Here is a 25,946-nt window from a genome sequence, read left to right as displayed (position 1 = left end):
CAATTCCAGTTCTTCCTGCTTATTACCCATACTTCTTGCATTTGTATATAGGCATCTAAGATACTGATTTGATCTTGCCTCCCTGCTGTGCCCTGACCCTCCTTTCTCCTTGCCATTATAGGCCATAGTCCCCCCCATTTCCAACCCATCTCTCAGTCCCGCACATTCAGCACTTACCTGTGGGCTTGCTCACCTGTCCCCGTCGAACCTAGTTTAAAGCCCTCCTCACAAGGTTAGCCAGTCTGTGTCCAAACAAGGTCTTCCCGCTCCTGCAAAGGTGAACTCCATCTCCGCCAAGCAGTCCTTCCTGGAAGAGCACCCCGTGATCAAGGAAGCCGAATCCCTCCTGGCGACACCATCTTCGCAGCCAGGCATTCACCTCCAGGATGCACCTCTCTCTGCCCGGGTCCCTACCTTTGACAGGAAGGATCGAAGAGAATACCACCTGCGCTCCAAACTCCTTCACCCCTACTCCCAAAGCCCTGTAGTCACACTTGATCCGCTCAGTGTCACACCTGGCAGTATCATTTGTGCCCACGTGGATGAGTAGCATGGGGTAGTAGTCAGAGGGCCGGATAATCCTCGACAATGCCTCCGTAACATCTCGGATACGGGCCCCTGGCAGACAGCAAATGAATGACTCAGTCTCAAGACATTGCACTCCAAAAAGTACAAGATATACAATACAAATTGCTCAAAATGCTTCAACCTGCTACATCCTCCAAGATAGTACTACCCATGAATGAGGCTATCATGGAACCATCAGACATACTCTGGTCGATGCCAGCCTCTATCCCTCCCACCAAATGGAGAGCAGACGGGAAATACTTTCTGCCAACCAAAGGGATGGATTTTCTCTTCTCACATCCCTACCCAAATTCATTGTTTGTGGACTCCATTCATCACAGATCAAAACATCCTCAATACAAGTCTATGCCTCAGAAGAAGGAACACAAAGTACTAGATCTCTTTGGGAAGAAAGTATACTCCTCCGCTACCCTCCAGTTTAGCATATCAAATTACACTGCCCTCCTGGCTCCATATCAACATCCTGGAACTCAGGGCCATCCACAAAGCATGTGTCCACTTCCTTCCTCTTATAAAGGGCAGAACCATTTGTGTCTTCATGGACAACACACCCTCTATGTTTTACATCAACTGATAGGGGGTGCCTGATCACTCTCACTATGTGCAGAGGCAATCAGATTTTGGAACTGGTGCCACAAACAAGTGAGAACCCCAAATGCTATGTACATACTAGGCCAGCAGAATACCACTGCTGACAAACTGAGCAGACACTTCTCCAAACAACATGAGTGTGGGAACTCAGTCTCAACATTCTCCTCCCAATTTTCTGACAATGGGGCTTCCCATTAATAGACGTATTTGCAACAGCAACTAACCACAAATGCCACCACTTCTGCTCTCCAGCAGATCAGGGCAAGAGAGGGAGACACCTTCACTATTTCTTGGACTGCTTTCCTCCTCTATGCTTTTCCACTGATGCTTCTACTCTCCAGAGTAATCAACAAGATCTGCTTGGATTGGGCCACAGTAATCATGATAGCACTCTCCTGGCCGAGACAACCTTGGTTTCCCTTCCTACATCACCTATCAGTCACTCTACTGAGTCCTCTCCCTATGAGTCCCCAGTTACTAACCCAACATCAAGGTAAAACCCACCACCTGAACATCAGAAGCCAGAAACTCACAGCATGGCTTCTCCATGGTTCAGAGAGAGTCAAGTGGATCCTACTAAATAGTTGATGCTCCTCCACAAGATACACCTACCAAAACAAATGGAAATGGTTTCAAGAGTAGTGCTGAAATCGCCAACTATAACCAAACACCGCTCCCATAACTACCGTACTGGATTACTTGATGGATCTCAGCAACTTAGGCCTCTCCATCAGATTGGTTTGTGTCCAATTCTCTGCTATCACGGCTTTCCACGAACTAGTCGACAAGCTCTCTCTTTCTTCACATGCCCCAGGACGAAGCATTTCTTAACGGGCTTGCGAAAAACACGTCCAAATTTACTCCCGCGTTGGGACCAAAATCTTGTGCTTGACACACTCACAAGGCCACTCTTTGAGCCACTAGCCACTGCCTCACCACAATACCTATCCATAAAAGTGGCCTTCATAGTGGCAATAATGTCTGCAAGATGTGTGGACAAAATCGCAGCTCTCATGGCTCACCCATCATACACTACCTTTACCACGATAAGGTTGTTCTAAGGCCTCATCACAAGTTTCTCTCCCAAGTTATATCAGACTTCAACCAGAATGAACCCATATACTTACCTACATGTTTTCCTAAACCTCCCACTTCTTTTAGGGGACGTCTACACTTGATCCCTAGTTCGAGCTAGGGATGCAAATGTAGGCGACTGAAATTGCTAATAAAACGGGGATTTAAATATCCCGCGCTTCATTAGCATGATCTCGCTGGCGCATTACTTCACTCAACAGCTGTTTCAAAAGTGAAATTGTGCGCCGGGACGCGTTAGTTCGAACCAAACCCCTTGGTTCAAACTAATGCTACTTCTCATTTTTTGAGGAGTAACATTAGTTTGAACCAAGGGGTTTGGTTCGAACTAACACGTCTTAGCACGCACTTTCACTTTCAAAACAGCTGTTGAGCTAAAGTGACCAGAATTTGAAAATGTGCGAGGAGGACACTGAGTTGACAAAAAAAAACTTGTATATGTATATAAATAATCATATAAATAAATGATCACGATTTTAGTCGTCTTATAACACAAACAGACTTAACGAAAACAATCATATAACATTAAAAACATCAATATTTGTTGCTCTTATGGATTTTCTTTAACAAATTGTCATTTTCTTTTAAGATATTTAAAAAAGCTACACAGTCTTTGTTAATATTGATTTTTACGATGATCATAGCTGCTAAAGTTTCTACAGAGAGTCTCGATTTTTCAGTTGTCCAAATGTCATCACAAATGGAGAATGTTCACTCTACATTGGCATTTGTTCCTGGTAAGCACAAACCCATTTCGACTAGAATTTTGATATTATCAAAAGGAATGTGTTGGTTTTTTAAGAAATTAAAAATCTCAATCCATTTTTTATCAATTTCGCGTTCGGTCCATTCATTGTCTTTTATTATATTGTTAATTCTTACGTACTTCGTCGAATAATAAATTGTCATTTGTTGTGATGCTAAATTTTTCTTTAACGAATAAAACTGTTTCAAGGATTTTATTCCATTGAATTTCTTCATTCAGCAGAATCCAATCAAACACGTACACTGGTTCATTATGCTTACTTCAATTTTCTAGATATTCAAGAGCATTTTTATATAAGCTCATCACCTCCCTCGTAAATTCTTTCTTCATCCCGGATTGCTCTCTTGTAATTTATTTAAATTGGTAATTACAACCAATGGAAGGAGGTTGGACTCAAGATGTGATTGAAGTTGCTCCTTTAATTGTTTAATATGCAATTCCACTTCTACAGAAGTTATATGCTGTTTTTCAATACTTTTTATAACTGACTGGAACAAAGTTGCTTGATTGTGAACAAAATACAGAGTTACTTCATCAGATTCATTCTTAAAAAAGTTTTTCAAGATCAGTGGACATTTTTCCAAACTTAGAAAATATGATTTTAAAGGCTCGAATAATTGCAGCACTAGTTCAATGGCTGGCATTAAAGCTAACCATCTTGTTTTCAAATATCCCAACAGTTTTTTATATTCAACCGAGGCTTCTTCGCAAAAAATCTTTAATAATGTAACTCTTACAGTGAATCGTTCAAAATGTAATTAAATTTGAGGTATTACAACTTCAACATTGATGGACATTAAGCTTGATGCTGTATTGATGGCATTAGATACAATATGGGCATTGCAACAGATTCCAATAATCGTTTTCCCAAGTAAATGCATCATTTTCTTTTGAACATTTTTATTGCCTTTGCGATTTACACTGCCAAAATTAGTATTTGTGTTATCGGCACACCTCGCAATAACTTTATCATTCAAATTATGATTATCCACTAATTTTTTGATATGATTGGATATTATTTCAGATGTCTCACCATCAATTGCTTCCAAATTCAAAACTTTGATTTAAATACCATTTTCAAAACTGAAGTAACGAACTAACACCAGATACAACTTTGTATCTTTCTGGTTTGAAGCATCTGAAAGAAGTGTAACAAATTTAGCTTCATCTAAATCTTTCTTCAAATTCTCTTGTGCGTAAGTTTGAAAAACATTGCAAATAATATCCTCTCCTTTAGTTCTGGCACAATGGAATTTTTTATTATAAAGTATTCTATTTAGTTTTGACGTACAGTCCATGCTCCAAAAACTTTGATTGTGCATCACAGTGTGGTAAGCAGTCGGACCTTCGGCAGCTGCTAAATTCTTTTAATCTTCTCCAAATGATGTACTTCCTAAGAAGTCTGTAACTTTCTGGAACAAAATACAGGACTATGTAGCACTTTAAAGACTAACAAGATGGTTTATTAGATGATGAGATTTCGTGGGCCAGACCCACTTCCTCAGATCAAATAGTGTAAGAAAATAGTCACAACCATATATACCAAAGGATACAATTAAAAAAAATGAACACATATGAAAAGGACAAATCAAATTTTGTCACAGATTATTAAAGCACACTCCACACACGTGATAGCCACATCAACTGCTTTCTTCCATAATGTGCCATTAACGGACATTTGTAGAGCAGCGAGTTGGTCTTCCCATCATACTTTTGCACAACATTATGCTCTACAGAAAGGGCCTATACTATCATCACTCTAGCAGATGTGGTCCTTGCTTCTTCACATAAATGACTCCAACACCCACCACTGTCTGGTAGGTACTGCTACTTAATCCCTTAGTGGAGCACCCTCGGTGACACTACTCGAAGGAGAAATAGTAGTTACTCACTCTGTGCAGTAACGGTGATTTTTCAAGATGTGTCCCCCTATGGGTGCTCCACTACTCGCCCTTTCTCTCCTCTACTTGGAGTCCTTTATTGGATTTCTGGTAGAAAAGGAACATAGGGAAGCTTGTGCTGTGCGCGCACCTAACGGACAAAAATAGCATGAGATAGCGACTGTGTATGCATGGTGCAGGAAGGTACCGCTAGGCAAAAATCTCTGATCAGCGGTGCAAAGACACACTAAGAACTGAGTGGAACACTCACAGGGATGCACATCTCAAAGAACCATTGTTATTGCACAGGGTGAGTAACTCCTTCTTCCATGCAGATGGACATGCAGTTGAGAAACAAAGTTAATGGCCTCCGATTACTCTTAGTGATAGTCCTTCAGTGAGGTAGCAAGAGCCTTTCCTGGGCATGACAAGTTTAGCCTGCTGTACAAAATGTACCTGATATACAAAATGAAGTTCATAATTTGATACAGACATATCTCACTTTGTCACATCTTCATGTGTGGGTTTCCAACTTGAGACAAATTATTTAGGAGTCTGATTTCACAAGGTACTGCTGAACACCCATTGCTCTCGTTGAAGTCAGTTTGAAGTGGATGGTCAGTGTATCAGTAAATCAAGCCTTTGGTGCCTCTAGCTAGCCACTCAAAATGTATGGGCACTTCATAAAATATGAGCTTTTATTTCACCAAGCTTCAGTTTTCCCTGCTGTAAAATGAGGATGATAATACCTATTTTGCCAGGGCAGAGATATTTTGAAAATCAGTTTATTGATGTTATAGTGTGCTCTGAGATCTTCCCAGGAAAGTCTTACAGAAGCACAAACCATTAAGTATTATTCATATCAAAGATGAGAAACACAATGCAGATATGAGAGGAGAAGTTTGCCCTTGATTTGTAAAATCTCACTGATGAGTCTGAGACTTCTAGAAGAACAAGATAAGATCTCTTCACACATGCAAAGGGTAATGAGAAAGTTACACAGTTTTTTCTATTGTAAGTTGCTTTAGACTTGTTACAGGTTTTTTATCATCCAAGCTTGCATGTGATGTTATTAAATTTTATCATTTTCTCTAGACTCAATTTGCCATGTTTTACATAGTACAAGCCATACTTCCAGATTACATTATTCTGCAACAGCCAGAGACAGCCCAACACTGGTTCTTAAATGTAACAACCCTTTCCTCTTCCTCAAAAACATTCATCTCCAGGTATATCTCTAATTAGAATGCTCGCTTTAAAATGATCTTTGTTGTCAGTGTGCTCTTAAAGTCCTTGTCACAATTAGGGTTAGAACCATGACTGCTAAAACCATGGTTTAAACTCAGTTTTGCTAGCAGTGATCTGTCATTGTTTCTCTGACCGTTAGAGGTAAGAAAGTTTTTCTATGAGACGTTTGCTACAACGACATTATAAAACCTTCTTATATATGAAGGAGCTATGACAAAGAGGGTTCTCAGGTGGTGCTTTTTTCTTTGCTATGATGTTCTGCTAGAGCCCTGCTAACAGCAACCATGTTTAAACATAATTGTAACCCCTTTGTGGACAGAATTTTAGGCCTCCATCAAGAGTGTAGCAAAGCTGTGTCAGACGGTGGTGCAAATAAAGTTTCCTTGGATAGAAACTGTGAGGATTTAGTCTAGCTCATAGCCTATAAGTTTCTGTCCGTGAGTAGGTTTAGTTAGTGTTTGCAAAGCAGGAAAAGTGCATTGAAATTGAACCTCTTTTCATGAAAGAGACCCTGCCAATTTAAAATTGACACTTTGTCTGAAAATTTTCTGTCTACTGTGTGACAATCACCTAATGCAAATGAAAAAGAATTTAAAGGGGGAAAAGATGGCTCTTTTTTTAACTTTGTGCATTTGACAACACTTATAGCGGATTTTTCAAAATAGCTTAACACAAAGCAGGTGTTATTAGTGATTGCCTCTGGGCACTTTTGAAAATCTGGACATTAGTATATGTTCACCAATAACAGTTGGCAATCGAGAGAGAAAAATTCTCAGAATTAGAAAAGTGCAATTGTAAAATCACAGAAATTTGCAGGGAGACACACAGAATGCCTGCCAACACTGTATTTTTTTAATTAAGTGGGTTTCAAATTGGTGGTATCCTTTTATAAATAGTTTTGGCCAATAAACTTTCCTCTATGGCAGACAGATCTTTAAAAAGTTCATTTGTTTGTTTAACGTGTGTCGATGATACATACATCTGTTTGGGATATTGAAATGTCTTGCTGCTGGGTTTGTTGTTTAATTTTTGCTTGTTTATATTTTTAATTCTGGAAAATGGAGAAGCTCACCGGGTCTTATTACTTTTCTCTTTGGGGCCATGAAAAATTCAGATTTACAGCATGTATCGTTAGCTGTGCCAGGGTAGAGGCTTTCCAACTTGTAAATTAATGAAGAAACAATTAAGGGCAACAAGGCAAATAGTGTGAGCTTGTTAATTTTTTATAAGCACTGTACTACCTGCAGTGAAAGTATCCATTTACAATGACAAGTTGTAGTCCATTCCCCTGCTCCCTCGGGCAGCTTTTCTGGTGGCAACACAAGGTCAGAGTGAAGATTAGCAGAGTAAATAGCAATAGTAACAGCACTTATATACAGCCATTACTAGCTTTCTGCATGCAAGGACAAACCAAATATAGGAGGAAAGTTATATGTGCCTAGTGGTAGAATTAAGAAAATACAAGAAAAAAGGCCCCAAAAAAGCCAAGTACTACATAAAATGAGTTTTATTGTTTCCACTGATATTTATAGTTCCTGAAATCCACAATATTTCTAAGACCTCAATATCTGAGGAAGCAAAATTCAACACCTGCGCATCTAGCCATTCTATCGCTATTGTAACCAATCTTTCTGTTTACCAATCTTAATGCCAGTTCCAGTCACTTCCAAAACAACTGTACATGTTCTTTGCAAAATAAATCCATTATTGTAGGTAGGGGGAAAGCTGGATGCGTAAGTGAAATGATATATGGACCTTTTCAACTCTTGATTGCTGGTCTACGTTGTTACAATCTGATAGTTCAATTAGGTCCATATTTTAAGGGTATTTATTCATTGCTCTAGTCAGTATTGCAATGCACAAGTGATTTAGGAGCCTCGTTTTAAAAAGAGATGTAGGCACTTAGGAACCTAAATTTCATTGACCTATATGGGTCAATAGGTGACCTATATGGGTCATTGACCTATATGGGTCAGCAGGTGATTATGGTCCTGTGCCGAGTGTTCTGGTATATCAGAAAACCATTATTCTGCCTGTCACTGATTGATACAGTTGTTGCCAGCTTTCACTGAAAAGCCAAGAAGTGTCAAACTTTAAAAATCACATTTCTGTTTGAAATTATTTTCACTTCTGATATTACACTTGAGATCATTAACACTTGAGATCATTAAATCTGAAAGAGATTGGACAAAAACATCTCCATTTTTACTTTGCTTACTTTGTGAATTTACCAACCCCTTTCTGCATAGTCAATTTTCCCCCTGTTGTTTGTGTGGATTTTTCACAAAGCAAAAGGAGAAACCATTTTTAAAAATAGAATGTAATAGTTAAAACCACCAAAATTGGCAGCGTGGTTAGGAGGAGATGTCTAGTACCTTAAACTATACATAATTTTTGCAAACTAACTCAATTTTAAATTGCTACTAATAATAGAGGTGTATAGAGTTGCCATCCTATTCTTATACACAGCCTTAGTTGGGGCCCAAAGGTCAGTTTATTACATACACACACAATTCAAGACATAACTATAAGCTCTGACCAGTTTTTGACAGCTTCTAAAACACTTAACCCAGTGAGTGCCCCTAGAAGGCTCAAAAACTATTTAGGGATATTACCCATTACAGTAATCCTGATATTTCTATTACAGTAGCATCCAGAAGACCAAAAGAATGAGCGCCTCACTGTGGAAAATACAATACAGATATTTTTGAAGACATGGTCCTGGTCCTGAAAAGCTTGCAATTTTAGGCTTTGTCTACTGTCATGTTTTGTTGCCAAAAACTGCCTTTTCGTGGCAAAACAGTGAGAGTTTTTACATTGTGTAATGTGACTTTTGTCAGGAAAAACACCCGTTTTGGGTGACAAAACATTTCCCGCAAGAGACTTTGTTCTTTTCTCCTCCCTTTATTGTCGACAAAGAGGCAGTGTGGATTCTGCCATTTGTTTTGTTGAGAGAACAGTTTTCTATCAGTATCCCACAATACCCGCTCTGATGGCTGTACTCAATGTTTTGTGATCTCTGCTACCCTGTAGGGATGCGGCCTTCCCCTTTCAAAGCTCTTGGAAGCATCTGACAGCTGAATGAACCCACTCCACTTGGGGAACAAACAAAGAATAAAATCATTGGAATGCTCTTGTTCTGTTCTGCTAAGAATACAATAGTACATAGTCTGCTGCTGCAGGGGAGAGCTGGAGAAACTGCTGTGCTGCTTTCATGTTCCATAGCACAGAGACCTCAAGAGCTGCAAGGGAATCCCAAGATATGCAGGGATCAGCTCTGGCTTCCCACAACACTGCACTGAGGGATGCTTATCCGCATTGTTTTGCTCTTTCTGTGGATAGGGTGCTAGCAATGTGGCCATGAAATGTTGACAATGGGAGGCAGAAAAAACAGTTTGACCAGTTTTCACTTTTGGCAACTTTTGCACATTGACAACACTTTTGTTGACAAACCTTCCCAGTGAAGACATAGCCTAAAAAAGTTGAGAATGTCTCTTTAAACATGGAGCTTTATATATATTAGTGGACACCCATGTTTAAAATATAACTTTATCTTGCCAGTGTGGTTGGAACCTAGCCATGTTATAACTGTGTCAAAAGCTCTGCTCTGCTCTTGGCCTTGTATTTACAGAGGTAAAGCCATGCTACATTATAGATGGGCCTCTAAAATGTTTGTGGTGTGCATATATAAGCAACATTTTGTATTGCAGAGTAGACTATATAGTCGTTTACCATTGGGGTAGAAGGAACTGGGCTCTAAGCAAATCTCTATCAGCTTATCAGTGGGTGGAGAGAAGTTCAACAACAACCACAAACATTCCCATTTTGCAGTTGGTGGAAGCCCTAGTGTAGGCAAGACTCCTGTGTCCTGATTCGTCTTCTGAAAAGAACATTGACTAAACATGGTGGTAAAAATCCAAGAAGCAGCTGAATCCTTGTATTTATTAAAGCTCCCCACTACTGCTAACATTTGTTCAGCTTATTTTAAAAAATACATAAACACAGAGAGTGAGAGAGAAGAGAAAAAGTTATACCTTGAGGAAGGAAAAACTATGAGAAACATATTAATAGCAACAAGCTCCTAAAGACTGTATTACTCCATAACAGATTTTCAAAGGAGCCTTGATCTAGATTCTTAATTTGCACCTGTAGTTTTGTGGTTTTAACATTACAGGTAATAGAATTCGTATGCAAACTCTAGTTGCATATCTGATCAAATATCCTGAGACCTGCTTAATTATGTATGTAAATGCAATTTTTGTTCACAAAGCCTCCCTTTTGAGGCATAAAGTAGTTATAAGCAACAAGTGTAAATTTAATGCCAGTCCTATAACTGGATCTAAAGGAGTGTATCCTTTTTGCAGAGTCCCATTTAATTTGATAATGCTCAATACAGATGAATGGATTTGCTATCTGACTGCACAATTTGGGCATTACAGGCCTTTTTTAAAAAGAAAAAATTGGCCTTTAATGTTAGATGTGTAGAGTAGCAATAATTTAAAAATTAAAAGTGAACTCAAACTAAAAGTTCAGATATGGGCACCAAAATGTTGAGATGTTTAAAATCTGAACCAGGATCTGAAGTTTTCAAATGGCTTTTATCTTTATCTTATACCTGATAGTATCTTTAGATCTGAAAAATCTTAACACTTTTGGGATATATTCAAAATGCAACCCCAAGTTTGCTATTTGAAACCAGCACTTAATATATGAAAGCAAATTTGATGGGATTGAGTGGCTGAGTTTGTATACTTCAGGGGGTAGCCGAGTTAGTCTGTTACAGAAAAAAACAACAAATGGTCTAGTAGCACTTTATAGACTAACGAAACATGTAGATGGTGGTATGAGCTTTCATAGGCACAGCCCACTTCTTCAGATGACCGGAATTATGAGTTGGGGATATGAAAACTCGAAATAAATAGGAGAGGGGAAGGGGAGGGGGAGAGAAAGAAAAAGGGAGAGGGTGGGAGACAGAGCATCATTAAGTATCTGGAGAATGGGTACTTAAACCTAATCAGATAAAAATCATAGTCAATAGACAGATTCCTAAAACAGGAAGAATACCGCTTAGGGAGCTGTTAGCACCTTCAGTGGTTATTAAGTAGGTAGAATCCCCACTAGCCCCATATCATGATTGAGTCCATTAGCATGTGAATTGAATTTGTGGATGAACTCTCATGACAGAATAAAAGTAGAGCTCTCTGCATTTAAAAAACAGAACATTTATTTAAATCTTTCAGAACAGATTTCCAGTTTGAAAAAGTGCAGGTTTTTAAAAATGAACTCATTTATTCCTTGTAAAAGGAAATCGGGATGGGACATTCCCTTTTCATCCTTCAGTTCATGAGATTATGGAAACACTTCACAACTCTAAACTTCCCAAAGACTTTTCAGGCTAGTGGTTCTTGTCATCTAAACTTGATTCAGAGGCTGTGTTATGCAATAAACCTTGCTTGTGGAATATAATGTCTGACTTCAGAAAAACAAAAGGCAGATGATTTGAATGCTTAAAAATTTTCCATTGCATTTTATTCCTCATGTGCTCAGTTCTGCCATCTGCCGGTGATCAGAGCTACAGCAGGATAGGATGTTTTTCTGGTTGGGTCAGATTTTTAACATCCTTTCCCTGAAAAGTGAGAGACTTTTTCTGTTTTTTCTCCCCAAGTTGTTATTAATGCTAGTGAGTTGAGCCATGATTCCCTCTACTCAGCAGCTAACAGTCCTACCTTTTCTTCAATAGCTTGTGGAGCCTGGCAGATTAGACTGTGGGGGAAGTTACAGGCTTCCTAAATCAGGATATGAGTCCTCTCTTTATTTCATAGGGACTCTAGATGCTTAAATGAGATTTCAAATGCCAATTGCGCTGAACTTTCAGATAATAAGGATTCTCTTCCAATCCCAGCTTCCCAGTGTAAGAAATCCTAAATCCTTTTTTGTAGATAAGTCACTATTTTCCATCCAGAAATCTACCATGAAGTATGGACCTAAGAAATCCCAGTTGCCCTTTATATTCTCTGTAAAGAACTTGTAATAAACGCTTCTAATAATCTGCTTTCATCAAACCCATAGGCACTGGGGTGGACAATAAAGAGAGATTTCCAGTTGGGTGGCTTATGAATTTCCTCACTGAGTTATGTTCTTTCTGTCTGTTACGTCCCAGATGAGTTTTCTCAAATTCCTCCCAATATCAGCCTCTCCCCAAAGCTAGTGGCATATCACCTTCCTCTTTCTTTGGCCAATACTGAAGATTTTCTTCTGAAGTATCCCACTTCCTGGAGGTCAGAGCCATTATCTCAGTGGAAAGGGAGCAATATTTTCTAGGAATTTGTCAAGTACTTTTTAATCCTCAAAGGAGCTGAGTGGGGGACAGATTTATCCTGGGCCTTAAGCAAATTCAAAATTCAAGATGGAATCCCTCCATTTCACCTTGACTGTTAGAGATTTAAAAAATATCCTGCTTCTGTGATGTTAATAAATATTTTATTCCATATCCTTATATTCTCATTGGTTCTAATCAGTATAAGGTTTCCTCTTGATAACTGGTGTTCAAAATAATGCATCTTTTCTTTTGGTCCAGTGTCAGTTCTGCAGTGGGGTATTTAAGCCCCATACAGGGACGGAAGGGGTGAAGGAGCAGATCTGGGCACAGATGACTCACCCCTTCCACACCTGCAGATCTTACTGTAGGTATAGGAGGAGCTTAAAATGGAGCCAGACAGCTCAGAAAGAGGGGGAGCCTGGCAGAGAAGGAACGATCTATCTCAAGAGCTCCAACTGGGGGTTGGACTCAATGATTTCCTGAGGTCTCTTCCAACCCTATGATTCTATGATTAAGGATTAAGATAGATCCCTAGCTGTAGAGAGACTCTACCAGTGACAGCTACCTTAGACCCTTCCAGAAAGGGCTACACTTTCTCTAAAACTAGGGTACCCTTTCCTCTTGCTTTTGGAGGATCATTGATAAGGCGTTTGTCCACTCTATGAACTAGGAAACTGGGAAGTGACAAAGGGAGGCAGCCCTGAAACACTCTGGGGAATTTACTATTACTGCCTCTTGCTGGGCTATGAGTTAGAGCCTAGTGGAGAGGTAACTTACATCAGTGGAATATTTGTATCTGATAAAGGTAAGTTTGACCCTATAATGATGGATATTTATTTCATGGGACTTCTAAGAGGATGTAAAAAAGGAGTGAGAGTCTCTGTGCTGTTATTGAATTCAAGAGAGTGCATGTCAGTATCAAATACCGGTTTGTTTGTTTTTGATGGAAGTAGATTGAATTCCACCAGTATTACCTGAGAAATATGTTCCTGGAACCTAATAGGTGAATTTGATTTTACCAACCAGTAGTGTCACTATGCCAATTATGCTAAAAGCCCTTGGAGCTCTCCAGCACTTTAAGACTATTTCTGCAGCAAGTACCAGTGAAGTCTTCAATATAAAATTGCAGATTCCATGGCAACTGTTATCAGCTTCACCTTCCAGCAGAGGTGAATCCAGGAGGCTCTTTTGACTCACATTCCATAATCATTTCCACTACTGATGAACATTATAAGCTCTGAAGACATGTCTATACAAGGAAGAGATACCATGGTGAATAGTATTTCATAGGCTAGGATTTGCTTTGAAACACAATCTGGAATTTTCCTCCCCTAAGGAGAATTTGCCTGGATTGGTAGTTACCTGCTGCATTGACCAACACCCTCACTTCTTTAATCCTAGCCTATGAAATGCTATTCATCATTTTTCATCCCTGACAGCAGGGTCTTATAATTTGTATTGTATAACTTGTTAAGGATTGCTTTTTACTAGTAAATTGAATGTGTGAAACTTTTATAAAAATATCCACATTTGTATAAAAATAACTGACAACATTTAATTTACTCTTTAGGCTGGCTCTATTCTCCTGTAGGGTTCTTAGTGATTGTAACCTTTTCAGCAAAGATAGTGCTTGTTTTCATGTGCCTTACATTTTGTCCCAGGATGATAGAGTATTTTCTTTTCTAATTATGTAAATCAAATGTCATTTTTTAAAATTAGCTGTTATTTTTCTAATATGAACATTATGATTGATGGGGACAATAACGCTTTGAACATACTGTATCAAATCTGCATTTTAAAGAATTTGAACTGTATAAGATGATATTATCATTTCATTTGTCCTTTAATTTTCCAATGTAGATAACAATACCAAGACCATCAGTGGCCTCCACCCAATCTGCCTCAGAGAGCTTTCATTATGGTTACCAGCTAGAGAAGAGAGACAGAGACACACATGCTTTGGAACACAATGTGGAATTTTCCTCCCCTAAGGAGAATTTGCCTGGATTGGTAGAGACAGAGGATGCACTTCCCCCTGCTTCCAGCAGAACAGATTTGGTACTTCAGTTAAATCATGAGGCATTTGAGAGGGAAGAACACATCAAAGAATGTGTTAGACTCATGAGCTGTGGCCAAAAGGACCTACTGGAACAATGTAGCAGTAGGGAGGAAGAAAAAGAACCTGAAAATCTCCCTATAGAAACTGAAGACAGAATACTTCCAGGGGTTTGTGAGGATGCCATAGAAATGTCTCACAAGAGGCAGAGTTCTTCTCCACCAGGGAGCTCAAAATTTTTGGAGAGGAAACCTCCAGTTGCTATTGAATCTGCTGATGAATCACAACCAAGGCCTTCCTGCTTGATGTCAAATTCAGATGCAAACTATGAGGTACAGAAGTCAGGAGCAGCTGAAACATCAGATATTTCACCGTCAAGAGTCATTGACCTATTTACTGATAGACAGGAAAACCACATGATAGTTGGTCAGGAAAATGGTTTCCATGCTAATGAAGAAATTGACCATTCTGAAGACTTGGAATGCCACCAGATGGACTTTTCTACATTTTTTCACCAGGAGGGCAAAGAAGAGAAACATGCCCTCAGAAATGGAGAGCTGTTCCATTGTATTTCAGAGAATGAGAGTTCTCATCAATCTAAGAAAGACTTAGTTAGGTCATCCTTTGCAGTCAGACAAAGTCGTATACCAGTTTTAGCACAAGAAGTAGACTTGACGTCAGAGTCCACTTCTCCTGTTTCCGCAAAGGAAAAGCTTTTTCTAAAGAAGGCCCATCAGACAGATTTGGTCAGGCTACTTGTGGAAAAGAGACAGCTCAAGTCTTTCCTTGGTGACCTCTCAAGTGCCTCTGACAAGTCACTGGAGGAGAAAGTGGCTGCTGCTCCTGTACCATTTTCAGAGGATGATGTCTTATGCTCCTTTTCAAGATTGACACTGGACTCTCATTTGGGTAAACAATCTGAGGAGGGCTCTTTGTCACCAAGTAGCTCTCAGTGCAGGAAGAGCAAGATTCCAAGGCCAGTATCCTGGGCTACAACTGATCAAGTCACCAATTCAACCTCAGCTCAATTCTTTCCTCATCCACCCCCAGGAAAACCACCAATGAGGCCTGGGGTGGAAGCCAGGTAATATAGATGAACAAGAAATATGTATTTTATTTTAAAATAATTTTGATCTAGCTTGCAAAATGTATCGTGAAAATATGCATTGTGTGAGTATCCAAAACATCTGTTATTTGTAAACCTATTTCTTTTAAAAATCCAGAATTTTAGTGATCTGACCACAAAAAAGCATTTAAGAAATATTTTAACTGTTTAAAAAAAAAAAGCTTTAGCTTTAACATGTCAGATATTAATAAAATCTCAAAGTGTTACAGAAGGACGTGACAGCCTTCCACTGAACTCTCCAATAGCTACAGATAGCCAGGATTTTCAGGCCTGGATTCCTAAAGTTATAGCTATATTTATACACTTCAGTAAAGACAACCTGATTCTCAGAAGTGCTGAACCCTCACAAAACCCATTACAAAAGCACTCTTACGTAGAAGCTTAATGGTTTAAAAATTTTGATGAACAATATTAGACATAATTAATTTGGGTCAATTCATGGGTGATTATGCACAGGAATGGAAAGAAGGGCAGAGAAGACTCCAGAAGTTCTGCTTCACCCCCAGACATCTATTCATCGGCAGCCATAATCCTGTTCTCAGTATGACTAGGCTAGAAGGATAAGAGGAGGGTTAGTGTCACTAGTGAATTACCCTTTGAAGGAAGTTGTAGGTGGATGGCCTTGCCCTCTTCTACACTGGATGACAGACTGCAACCACAGTGGGTAAACAGGTAGTGTATTCTACTCTTCCAAAAGAAGAGTTGATAAGCATCTCCCTACTGTATGCTCCTTCAAGTATTATATATATATAAAAAAAGTATGCCTGTGTGCACTTTGACACATCTGTCTAGTACTTATAAAGACATTCTTGATACATGTTGGGGATTACACAAATATGGGTATTTTATCCATTGGAACTGGATATGAACCAAAACCCTAGATCCAGATACCTCTGGACTTTAGGTAAGTTTATATTTGGTGTGAACTCTACAGCTAGAGACCATTTCTAGTTTCTATTTATACTATGTTTATGTATATTCATTGTAATGGACAAAGCACAATAAAACAGTGGAAATAATCTCTCTCCATTTCTTTTTAAGATTACGCAGGTACAGAGTTCTAGGGAGCAGCAATTCAGATTCAGACCTTATATCTCGTCTGGCTCAAATCCTTCAGAATGGATCTCAAAAACCAAGGAGCTCCACCCAGTGTAAGAGTCCAGGATCGCCACATAGCCCAAAAACTCCTCCCAAAAGCCCTGTCATCCCTCGACGCAGCCCCAGTGCCTCACCTAGAAGCTCTTCCTTACCCCGTACAGTTAGTTCTTCACCATCCCGGGCTGGACGGCCCCACCATGATCAGAAGAATTCATCGCCACACCTTGGAAGGAGTAAATCACCTCCTAGCCATTCAGGCTCCTCATCTTCTAGGAGGTCCTGCCAGCAAGAGCACTTCTGCAGCAAACCAAGCAAGAATGGTCTGAAAGGTTCCAACAGCTCCTGCCATCATTCCCCAAACACTAAAACCCCCACAGGAAAGAGCAAATCGGCTAGTAAACTTAGCAGATAGGAACTGAGACTTGACAGGTGTAAAACCCTTCTTCTAATCTGATGCATGTTGTGTCTGTGTCCTGTATATTTAAACAAAAACAAGCCCCCCCAAAAAATCAGTGTTGAATCCTCACTTTCAAAAGAAAGCAAACATAATAAATTATATGACAAGTCCATAGTGTGTAAATGAGTTGCTAGGCATTGCCTAATGATAGGCAGCAAGCAGATCAGGGAGGGCGGTGAAGCCAGAGCAGGACAGTTAAAGATGTGTGGAACATTTGAAGGTGAAACTGAGTGTTCTAATAGGAATTTTAATGTAGTTGTATTTTATCTTGTTTACTTAGGCCTTAAATTATTAGGCCAAATCTTCTTTCTCAAAGAATATGTAATAGAACCTGAAAAATCTGTTTTTATTTCCACAATGACGCTTCGACCTCCGAGATAAGTACTGTACTTCTCAAGCTGTTTTTTTTTTTAGTAGAAGTTTAAATAAGCACATTATTTGAAAGATGACTTTTTAAATTTGAGTCATTTCAGTGTCAGGCTGTGCACATCTCTTTCTGAGTCATTCAGTTTCCATCTCATTCTTTGAGATGAAACTCCTAAGGTACAGTTTCCCCTATCTAAGAAAAATTACACACTTCACCTCTTCTATATACTGATGACATTTTAAAAATGTTTAACATTTTCTGAGTTTTTATAGTGATATTTTGCAGGGCATTTGTCTTTTGTTATTTAGTATCCAAGAACCTTTAAACAACAATAATGTTGTTGTTTTTTTCCCTTCTGGAGCCATGGTTTTCCTCTCCAGGACTGTATTAAATATATTCTGGAGACAGTCATTTAAGTCTGAGTTGCAGGAAAAGAAAGGTAGAGTCTTCAGCACGGAGGACTTAACCATATACCATTGTGTGTATTTGATCAGAAGTATATAAATTGTTTGTCTGAATGACTGAGTGCAAAAGAGAAACTTTGTTACAACAATCATTTTCCCATTAGCTATGACCCACTTAAGCCCATATTAACCTTATTCACGATGTTGCTGTCTTGACACTAAACCCAAGATGGCAATGCTGAGAAGGAGCAGATTCAGTTTTTACCTTGAAATTTAGCATAAATCTAGAAGATGAACTATGTATTTGTTTCATGCTGAAAGGGGAGTGCATAACCTCTACACTTGATAAGTTATAGACAAGAGGAATAAAGGCCTTCACTTCCTCTTCCTAGAGAATCTTAATGAGACAATTTGGCAATGTAACTGGAAGGAAAACAAATCTCAGAAACTTCTCTGAAATGGACAGTGGATCAGAATAATCTAAAACATGGAAGTACAGATCTGAGAGGGCTACACTAGCATTCCTAATGCTACCTGTCCTAACGATGCCGGATGAGTGGGAGCGTTGTCAATTACTGATCTGCTTGCTGTAGTCATATGCCTTTGTAGCCAATATCTGTGCTTTTTATATTTAACCTGTTTGTTGCCAAACTTGTACCTTTGGACTGAAAAGGAAATATTTCCCCTCTAACATATTTCTAAAGCTGCATCACAGCTATCCTGGAGCTGCACTGAATTTTACTTGTTCTGTCAAAGTGTATTGGGATTTTCTTTTCCCTCCTGTGCATACTGTTTTCCATATGTAATGTAGCACAGTGTGGAACCTTAGTGGAACTCAGGGTTTCAAGCACTGCAGAGGAATGCAATAGGTAGGGCATACCTACTGTTTCTGAAGAAATTATACCATTGGAGAGGCCTATTCCTTTGTATTATATTGTATAATAGGTGCTATATTAATAATTGCATGTCCTCATGGTAAATTATATAATATAAATATTTATAAATATATATATATATACACACACACATATGCTTATATACACTTATTCTTTCTCATTTTTCATTTGGAATTTATAGACCACAGATGGTGCAGTTCTTTTTCTATTGTGTGCCTGAATACTCTTAGCGTTGCATCTCTCTTTTCCTGAAAATAGTTTCCTGGCATCCACCAAGTCAAATAGCCTTCATGCCTCAGTACAAGGTTGAAGGGTTGGTGATTTGCCAGCAAGTCAGTGTTTTGTGTCTCAGCCTTTTCCTTTTATTTATAATTGTGTGTGTGTGTATGTGTGTGTTTGCGTGTGAAACAGGAACACAGACTCAGAGGTACTGTATCTTTGATTGCAAGATAGGATTTGTAATTATTGTTTTTTCATTTTTCATGTGCATTTTTAAGCTGCACCACGATACAAGAGCAGTGACAGTTAATGAATGCCTAATATATGACTATGACAAAAACAAAACAAACCCCATCGTTTTCTTTTTGATTTCCTTACCTGTCACCTTGCAGTGCTCACTAAAGAGAGTTGAATGTCATTGTAGATATTTTTTCTAAAGGTTCTGCTGATACGGTTTCTTAAGACTGTGTGGCAGCTTATGATAATTTTTCATTCTCAATTTTCTGAGGAGTATTCACTATACCAGTCCTATACCAGTGAGGACTGGGAGAGGGGGTGGTGGGTGGCATTAACTTCAGTGAGGGCAAGTTTGGGCTCTGTGCCTTTCCCCTGAAATACTAAAATTAAGGTAATTGCATTTTCTCCCTGATATAGCAGGATCCCAAACCAGATAATCACTGCTGTTATAACTATAGGTTGTTTTACAGATGAGGGGAGACCTGAAACTTGAGATGTTTTCTTTCTCTTTGCCAGAGATTAAAATATACCAATATTATTGTGCAATATTACATAATTGTGAATATAACGGAGAACATTAATGTTGTAGAAATACATTACTATTTGCACTTCTTGACAATAAAAAGAGAGGGACTACATAAGAATGGAGGAAAGATCAAAGCAGAGGATGATGCTTTTGGCATTTTGAGTACTATGCATAGTAAAAGAACTTTATGTCCCGGGTGGTGGCTCATTGCAGATTTCTGAGACAAATGGTTTTGTAGCTGATTAGAAAAATACTGAGTTGCTAATGGAAGCAACTTTAATTTATGGATCAGTCAAGAATATAGCCTCTCTTGTACTGTTCTCCCTGTTTAAGTTTGTTGGTTATGTAACTTCTCTCCCATGAAGGTAACAAAATTGAGTATTATGAACTAAGCTATGAGCAAATGTAGTTATATAGTAAGTCCTGTGTAATTGCCATCCTTGTAACATTTCTAGAAGAGCCTCTGTAATCATCAGTGACCATGTAAAGAATAAATCCCAGCAGTGAAAATATATAAATTATATACATTTAATTCCAGTAATGCTAAAAGCCAAAGGCTGCTGTGTAAAGTCTAAGTAAATGGCTTTGTGCGGGGAACCAATGCTTAGGAAAGGGAGAATCTTCCCCAGGGCCCAGAGCAGCTGCAGCCATTCTGCACAGGTTTCAGTAGCTTCCTCTTACACAAAGGTTAGTTCATGAACCCATTATACTCTCCTCCAATCCATATCTCCATTTTTGGGGAGAGAACTGCTATGCAGCCAAGACATACAGAACTTTCAGATTTGTCCTGCATAGTTCCTCTTCAGTACCACGCATGTGTTCTGAAACTGGCAGTTCCACTGTTTCATGGGTCTTTTGTGGCCAAGTAGGAGGTGTTGGGGAAGGAGCAGAATTTTCCCCTTTTATGACTGCTACGCCCTCTAGAGCATTTTTGCACAGATGTCAGTATGACTCCCTTAATGTATTAAATGAAATAAAAGCAAGCATTTGATATCGTGCTTAGTTGGTAGTTTTTAAAAGTGGGTATTAGTATTAGCAAAACCTTTCCAAGGTACACCGACAACTTGTTTGATCAATTATAAGAAAAAACCTGTCTCAACTTAATGAGAGACATGCCAGAGTTGGCAGACAGAAGGATGCTAAGTGTATATCTGCCACTAGAACAGAGCAGGTGCCTCAGAATAGGCATAGGTAACATGCTGCTAATTGTGCTGTGCTACTGCTCTAAAAAAGGAGCCATACTTTGCCCCAGTTATCACTACATGTTAGCTGTCTGGGTGAGTGTCTTGGTGCAGGACATTCCCTGTAGCCAGCAACTATATCCTTTCTGGGAAAATCCTTTCTTGATATTTGCATGGGTGAGAAACAAGCTCCCTATGCCCTGACCTCACAGAATACTCATGAAGCACAGGGCTATATCTTGTCCTATATGTTTAAAAGTGGGCTGATGGTCTTTTCATCTTTTAAGACCTGTATTCTGAGATCTCCATTCTATGCATTTCTGGGGCATTGTGATCAATTATAGCAAGGGAAACACTGAACTTGGTCTTTTAAAAGTAGTTACATTCACCACCTATTTTTTCAATAAAAATGTGTGGGAACTACCTTAACTATCGCCTCCTCTTTGTTAAAATTCAGCTCTGCCAGAACTAACAGAGGCCTACTGTCCTTTCTTTTAGTTTTACCTCCTTCTTGAACTACCCACACTTATCTGGCCTAATTGCAACCCCAGCCCTGCTCCTCCCCCCAATCATACAGTGCTAACTTGGGCAAAATGCCCATGCTCCTTATACAGCATTTGTGACAGTGGCTGAACTGTAATGTACTATAAACCTAATTCTTTCTCCCTCCCTAAAGCAGAACTTAGGCAATGCTTGATTTACACTACAGTCTCCTCTCAGCAGGCAACCTTTTCCATAATGAATTGTACATTTTCCCCAGAACTGTAAGGACATGAATTCTGGTAGTGGCATCAACATGAGAATGAAGCACTGCCAAAAGGTAATTGTTTCAGTCTCTTTAACAGTGAATTAGTGGCAAAGAACTAATGCATGCCTCCCAATACTATTTGATATAATATTTTTTTGTTTCATTTAAATATTTTTGCATATTTCATTTCAATGACATAAACGAATAGGAGGAATGTGTAATTGGAATCACAATCCAATTATTTCTAGTACTCTGGTATAAAGTAACAATTTGTTTTCTTATGGGCTTGATCCTGTGGAGTGCTGAATGCCCTCAACTCCTGTTGACCACTGTTGAAGATGAGGATGCTCAGCAACTTGCAAGATTAGTCTCATAATGTAAACACTGTCATTCCAACTGTCAGTTAGTTCATCTGTGTTTCCATTATACCACAGTCAGGGGACCTGGTTACTGTATTGAAAAAGATGTACTACCTAACCATGTCCCCTGTGTTTGCCTGTTAAAAATTATGAAAGGCCCTTGCTATTACTGGAGCATTTAGTCTAATGCCCTTTCATATATCTCTTTGGGGAAAATACAAGGAAACCAGACAGTGAACAAATGAATCTTAAGAAATACAGACAAGTCACCACAGTACACATAAGTTCACAATCTGTATGTTACTGGCCTCCTACCTGACCTCCCTTCCCCTGAAACACAAACATACAAATATCTTTGGAAAAAATAAATTAAATAAAGGGGAGACTGGATTGTGTAATCTCTCATACTACCTAGTTTTACCCTACCATGCCATCTAAGGCAGAGGAGATGGTATAATTACAGTCACAGCAGGCTCTGTAATATTATGCTTTAAATCATCAGGTTTATTTTAATATTGAGCCAGAGGTCTCTTTAAGACAAAAATATATAGACGCTTATTATCTCTAGGTCCTGTTTGTTATCTTAGTGGCTACTCCATTAATTAATGTTTTAATTTATATTTCACCTTCATTCCATTCATCCTTAGTAGTAGTGATTCTTTAAGAATGACAAGTCTCTAGTACTTTCAATCTTTCCTGTATAGAATATACTGTTTTTTGTTAGCCATTCACTTTCCAAGATGCTCAGCATCCGTGCCAGCTAATCATGGAAATGACTTTCTCCCTTTGCAAAAATTGTTCATTGAGGAGAAAATTATATTCAGAAATAAATATGTGGCTGATGCATAAAGATAGTACAAGAGTGTGATTTTAACTGCAAGCTCAGATATTGACTTGAACTTTTTCAAAGATGCATGGTATCTGAAGCCTCTGTGTTGGTTCAGAGTCCATCTCTCATTAATGCTAGACACTGTGCAATGCAAAACTTGAGCTTGAATATAACAAAGGCTTTTACTGAAATGCTGAAATAAAGAAACCCTGCTTATATACAAATGAATATATGTTGATTCAGATGTTTTGCTTCTTAGGCCTTCAGCAATATCCTTATCCAGTGCAAATGTTGGCTTATATGATCTATAAGTTTTGCTGTTTACTAATTCCATTCCTCCTGCATATGGATAATTTGGATCCTGGGCTGGTCTAGCCATTCTCGTGGAAATGAAACTCTCATTGAAGTCAGTGGAGCTTTTGCCAGTATATGAACTGAAGGAATGGGCACACTACACTGTGAGAATATTTACAGTTGCTGGTTATTTTATTTGGGAAAATGAATATCTGTTTCGTGACCACAGTGCAGACCTATGCCCCCTCCTTAGTTTATTTTAGCAATTATTGTGGTGGGGAGCCATTCTGTGACCGGGGCGGAGAGCACATGGACTCTAAAGCAATATCATAAGCAGGCTGCCCATAAGAGGTGTTCACCACTCAAAAGTCTCAAAAGGAATTTAACTACCTCCAATGGGAGATGTAGGTGTTAAGAGTCCTTTCAGAATCAGTTCATCTGTCAACTGACCAGTGTATGGGGTGCTCTAACAGCAGGACAATTTGCACTTACCTCCAAAAATACAATGTGGATGAGCCTGTCTTCCCATGTCTGGAGAGTGGGAGTCCTTTTTGATTCTCATAAACCCCTATGTATGCATGGCAGAGCAAGGTCATAATTTGACATTGGGAAAGTCAGGTTTTTTTTTTTTTTTTTTTTTTTTTTTAAAGCTATGTCATACCCTCTGTTCCTCTACCTGCTTGACAAAATCCCAATAAGAAGTTACTTGGAGACTTTCCCTGCATTCATACTACCTTCCCTGGCCCGAGAGCAAGGTTCTAAAGTCTTCCTGACTTCTGATTTTTCTCTTGAATCAGCTCAGATACAAGCTGTTATGTTGGCGTGGGCGGCAACTGATTTTCAACTGTTTTCCTACAAGTATCCAGTACGATAAATTAAGGAAATCACCAGCAATGCGTAGAGATTAGTGAACTGCTGAATCTGTGAATCATTAGTTGCTACTGTAAAATCTCTGGGCAATAAAAGAAATAAATGAAATTCTGTAAATCAGCTACAGACAGAATGTTCCATGAAGCCAATAAGATATTTAACAACTCAAGATTAAAATATATGATATAATTGTTGTTCCCAGATCTTATTAGTGACCATTGTAAGAGGTAATTGTTGAGAGTCCTCCAAACTCTCTTGCCCTGTACTTTCCCTTTGTCTCCTCTCCCTGAAATCTTGTAAGCCATTTTTGTTTTCTTTTTGCTCAGGCATCAAAGAACATAAGATTTCAGCAAAAGAACTAATGCCCTTGTAACAGTTGTTTGTATATAAAGGTGTAATTATTTATTTGTTTTCCCATTTGTACCATATCAAGGCTTTGTACAATGTTTTATGTTCTGTTTTCAAATTATTTTGTATTTTATTTTTATAAACTGGTTCTAAATAAAATACTCATTCAGCATGCAAAACTTCAATCCTTGAATGCCTACATATAAGTTTATGGTTTATAAAACTCAGCCAATTATTTTTATAGCCTATTTCTTGACTCTTAAAACTCTGAACTTACAAATGGAGAGAAGCAGCATCAATTGTATTATGACATAATTGTTTCTTTTGAATATGTAGAACATACACAGTGGAAATTTGTTGGTATTAAAGCAAGTAACTGAGATGTTGATGTTGCAAACTGGAAAGGTTGGACCCAAAAGCTCGTACTGATTCACTATTACAGTAGTAAGGATAGACATTTTAGCTTTGCTGTTTCTAACCTCGCTCCCTCCATATAACCAAGCAATGACTCTGGTACAGGTCAGGTTCAGTGTAGTAAAAATCTGGCAGATACCAAATCTGTCATTCTGGCCTTGTTTACACTAGGAAACTAGATCAGCATAACTACGTCATTCAGAGGTGTGAAAAATCCATTCTCCGAGGTGACAGAGTTAAATTTACCTAACCCCCAGTGTTTACAGTGCTACTCAGTTGGAGAATTCTTTAGTTGGGATTGGTCCTGCTTTGGGCAGGAGGCTGGACTCAGTGACCTCCTGAGGTCTCTTCTAGCCCTGGGATACTATAAATCTATTATTCTCATGGAGGTGTCTTCACTGAAGCATTAAAGCACTAGTGCAGATGTCACTAAAGCAGTTTGTGTAGATATACCCTGAGAAACCAATAGTCTCCTTTGTTACCTCCCCTCCAGTCACAAAGGTCTCTGTGGTCAGTGTCGTCTTAGAATGATGGCAAATATTCTTTATAAGATAGCTGTCAGGGATGGTCCTGGCTTTTACTGGCCTTGCAGCTGCATGAGGAAACCAGCCTCGTCTGTATGCAATGTATCTGAGCTGCAGCACATAGAAAAGTGAAAGAAAAAAGGCTGTTGTAGAATTTGGACAAGTTGCAGTTACTTGTATATGCTACCAAGTTTTGTTAACAAAACTTTTGACACCCAGAAGTCTACAAACAAAAATCACCAGAGGGTGTTCACACTTGCTTCCTCTGTTGACAAATCATGTCCACGCTGGGGATGCCATCATTGACAGTGTTAGCACCGTGCAATGTTGTGGAAAGGCAGAGCTGATCCCTATGCATCTTGGGATTCCTTTCAAGTTCTCCCATAGCCTCCTCAGCTGCTGGGAGCGGCATCATGAGTAGCTTTGTGAGCTCACCATGTGGAGGAATGTCACTGCAGCATAGTAATCTCCTGCCACCTCCTCCCTGGAGCAGTGTTCCTAGTGCAGGG

At 39.0% G+C, this 25,946-nt stretch overlaps 1 protein-coding gene across 7 annotated transcripts in view; it reads left to right on the top strand.

Annotated features, from left to right (window-relative positions):
• The window catches only part of TTBK2 (tau tubulin kinase 2), a 174,163-nt gene extending 150,228 nt beyond the window's left edge, over positions 1–23,935 (top strand). For all 7 annotated transcript variants that reach the window (XM_025190893.2, XM_075927247.1, XM_075927244.1 and 4 more), the window contains 2 exons: positions 14,345–15,624; positions 16,708–23,935. In XM_025190893.2, the coding sequence (XP_025046678.1) occupies positions 14,345–15,624; positions 16,708–17,176 (1,749 nt within the window). In that variant the 3' untranslated portion in view covers positions 17,177–23,935. The remainder of the gene's footprint in view (positions 1–14,344; positions 15,625–16,707) is intronic.
• The last annotated feature ends 2,011 nt before the right edge of the window (positions 23,936–25,946 follow it).

Source organism: Pelodiscus sinensis, chromosome 4, assembly GCF_049634645.1.
Source record: "Pelodiscus sinensis isolate JC-2024 chromosome 4, ASM4963464v1, whole genome shotgun sequence".
NCBI lineage: Eukaryota > Metazoa > Chordata > Testudines > Trionychidae > Pelodiscus > Pelodiscus sinensis.
This window is presented reverse-complemented; position numbering and strand designations above follow the sequence as displayed.